Here is a 2,500-nt window from a genome sequence, read left to right on the forward strand (position 1 = left end):
CCCAAATGATCATTATTATTAATTAACGATAATTTTATATTTTTATTACATTCAGATAAAGGCAGATACTGTGAATTATTTTCTACTTCGTCGTTTTTATATTCAGAATGTTCAGTGTTAATAGGCAAGATACGACTTTGTAAAGAGTTATGTTGATCTTCAAAATCTCGCATAGTTCCTGACATATTGATACACAAAGAACCTCCAGCCATGATGGTATTTTCTCGTGAAACTCGCATCACAGAAGAATCTTGGTGATTGGGAGTCATGTTCTGTACATCCACTGTTTCGTCACTCTTCCCATCCCTTCGAACTATCCACTCCACATTAGTCTGTCAACAGAGAAGGAAAGGATATGTGCTTAATCAACACATTTTGATTTTGTCTTTATGCATACAAGAAGCCAATTTTGCATCTTTATTTAAAAAATCCCTTCCTTCCCGTGTCTGTTTGGACTGAGTAGTCATATGATGATGGTATACAATCATCATTAATTGTGGGAACAGTAACGAAACACTGACGTAAGAAAAAGATTCAACGAAGACAGAACATAATTATACATTTTGCCTTTCAACAACAATACAATCATACCATTGATAAAATAAATCACCATTGTAATATCCTCCATTTTTTTCTTATATTAATAAATATCAAAAAAAAAAAAAAGAGAAGAAAAAAAAAAGAAAAGCCATTATATGCCCAAGACCATGCAATGAAAATTGAAATATTATATAAAGATAATTTTGCTAGAACAATACACTTTCATGTTATAATAAAATAAAAATGGAATAACACATGTCAAATGCACAAATACTTTTGATGAAAAGTATTATAAAATAGATACATATATTTGTACATAGCTATTATCTACATAAACATTTATCATATTGCTGCAAAAAAAAAAATAATTGTAAATTAAAAGGAAAGAAAGAAGAAAGAATAAATGACTCGCACAACTTAATACAACACCAATATTAAAAAAGAAAAAGAAAAGAAACAAAAAAAAAAGGAAAAAAAAAAAAGAAAATCTAATAACAATAAATGAAGAATAAATAAATGATAAAGATAATAAACGAATTAAATGTATTACTTACTGGGAGGGAGATATTGTCATGGAAATCAGATAAGTGGTGGTCTAATTCTTGCTTGATAGGAGCTTGTGGTTGAGATGCAGGAGACATAGGTCGACCACCATCCTCTAATTCTGTTCCCAGGGCATTATTTACCTTTGGAATAACAGGTGGACTTGATTTATAATTACATTGCGAAGATGCCTGAAAATAATAAATACAAACTTTGATTATCTAGAAATATACAAAGTTATTATATTCAACTTATCTATATGATCAACAAAGAAAAAAATAAAAATGAAAAAAAGAAGAAGAAAAAAAAAAAAAAAAACAAAAGGACTAATAAAAATTCTCCTATCATAAAACTAACATAGACAGTATATAAAATATAATAGTCATATATTCATTTGTAATTTTTCCATACATCACATTTTAAATCTCCACTTTGAAAGTACAAATAAATGAATAAATAAGTAAATATATAAATAACATAAATATATACATATATATATATATATATATACATGTATATGTGTATATATATATGCATATGTATATATATATATATATATATATATGTATACATACATAATATACCAGAAAGTCTATTATTACTATTATAAATGCTGAAAATACAGTAATCTTACTCATGAATTAAATGGTAGGGTATTATCTCTTTAGTCAAAATTCCAAGGTCACAGGCAAAGTTATTTGGAAAGCTGTGCAATCATATACATATGTAATTTATTGATAACAATGAACGGTCGTTATCAGATAGAAATGTACTGTTGGTAAAAAAAAAAAAAAAGCACAATTTTAAAAAATCATTACAAATGATTTTTTAATATGAGTTATTATAAGAAAATAGAAAAAAAATATTGGTCAGTTGTTAATTTTTCTCAATGTTTAGATATCATCATAGACATACTTTCATTTCACAACAATATAAAAGTTGTCTCTCTTTTCTTTTTGTTACATTATTACAATAATATATCAAAATAAAGCTTAATCACTTTATAATACCACCATAACATTTATTAATTTAATTTACATACCTGTGAATCAGACATGAATCTTTCGCTAGGAGGCCCAGTAAGAGAAACATCATAGCTGCCAGAAAATTTTCTTTTCCTCTTTTCAGGATGTGATTGGAGATTAGGCGAATCGGTGTGCCTGCCACCGGTTTGTGCTTCTGGCTCTGGCGACGGACTTTTTTCTCCTGTCTTGTTATTTACACTATTATCTGTGAGGCCTCTGATTTGTAATGCCTCTGCTGTTTTGAGGAACATCGGTAATAGATGCTGACTAACATTTACTTCTCCCTTATACATAAAGTGCAGCAATGCTTTCATTTCTGTATCGTTGACATCCTTCAGGAATATAATTGGATGAGGATGGGTATTCTGGAGGAAAATAGTCTCAAAGTATGG

General features: G+C 28.4%; 1 protein-coding gene across 11 annotated transcripts in view; it reads right to left on the bottom strand.

Annotated features, from left to right (window-relative positions):
• Positions 1–2,500, bottom strand: part of LOC124955579 (protein tramtrack, beta isoform-like) — a 76,156-nt gene that overhangs the window by 65,896 nt on the left and 7,760 nt on the right. For 8 of the 11 annotated variants that reach the window (XR_007102912.1, XM_047510197.1, XM_047510195.1 and 5 more), the window contains exons 2-3: positions 2,126–2,500; positions 1,095–1,274 (exon numbers count right to left, since the gene is read on the bottom strand). The exon at positions 2,126–2,500 is cut by the window's right edge and continues 179 nt beyond it. Coding sequence is in view for 10 of the 11 variants with exons in the window: in XM_047510197.1 (XP_047366153.1) it covers positions 1,095–1,274; positions 2,126–2,500 (555 nt within the window). In the remaining variant the exon portion in view is untranslated. Of the gene's footprint in view, positions 333–1,094; positions 1,275–2,125 lie in introns of all 11 variants that reach the window. The other 3 variants (XM_047510189.1, XM_047510190.1, XM_047510188.1) reach the window with 1 other exon arrangement.

The sequence above is a fragment of the Vespa velutina genome, chromosome 18 (genome assembly GCF_912470025.1).
Source record: "Vespa velutina chromosome 18, iVesVel2.1, whole genome shotgun sequence".
Classification (NCBI taxonomy): Eukaryota; Metazoa; Arthropoda; class Insecta; order Hymenoptera; family Vespidae; genus Vespa; species Vespa velutina.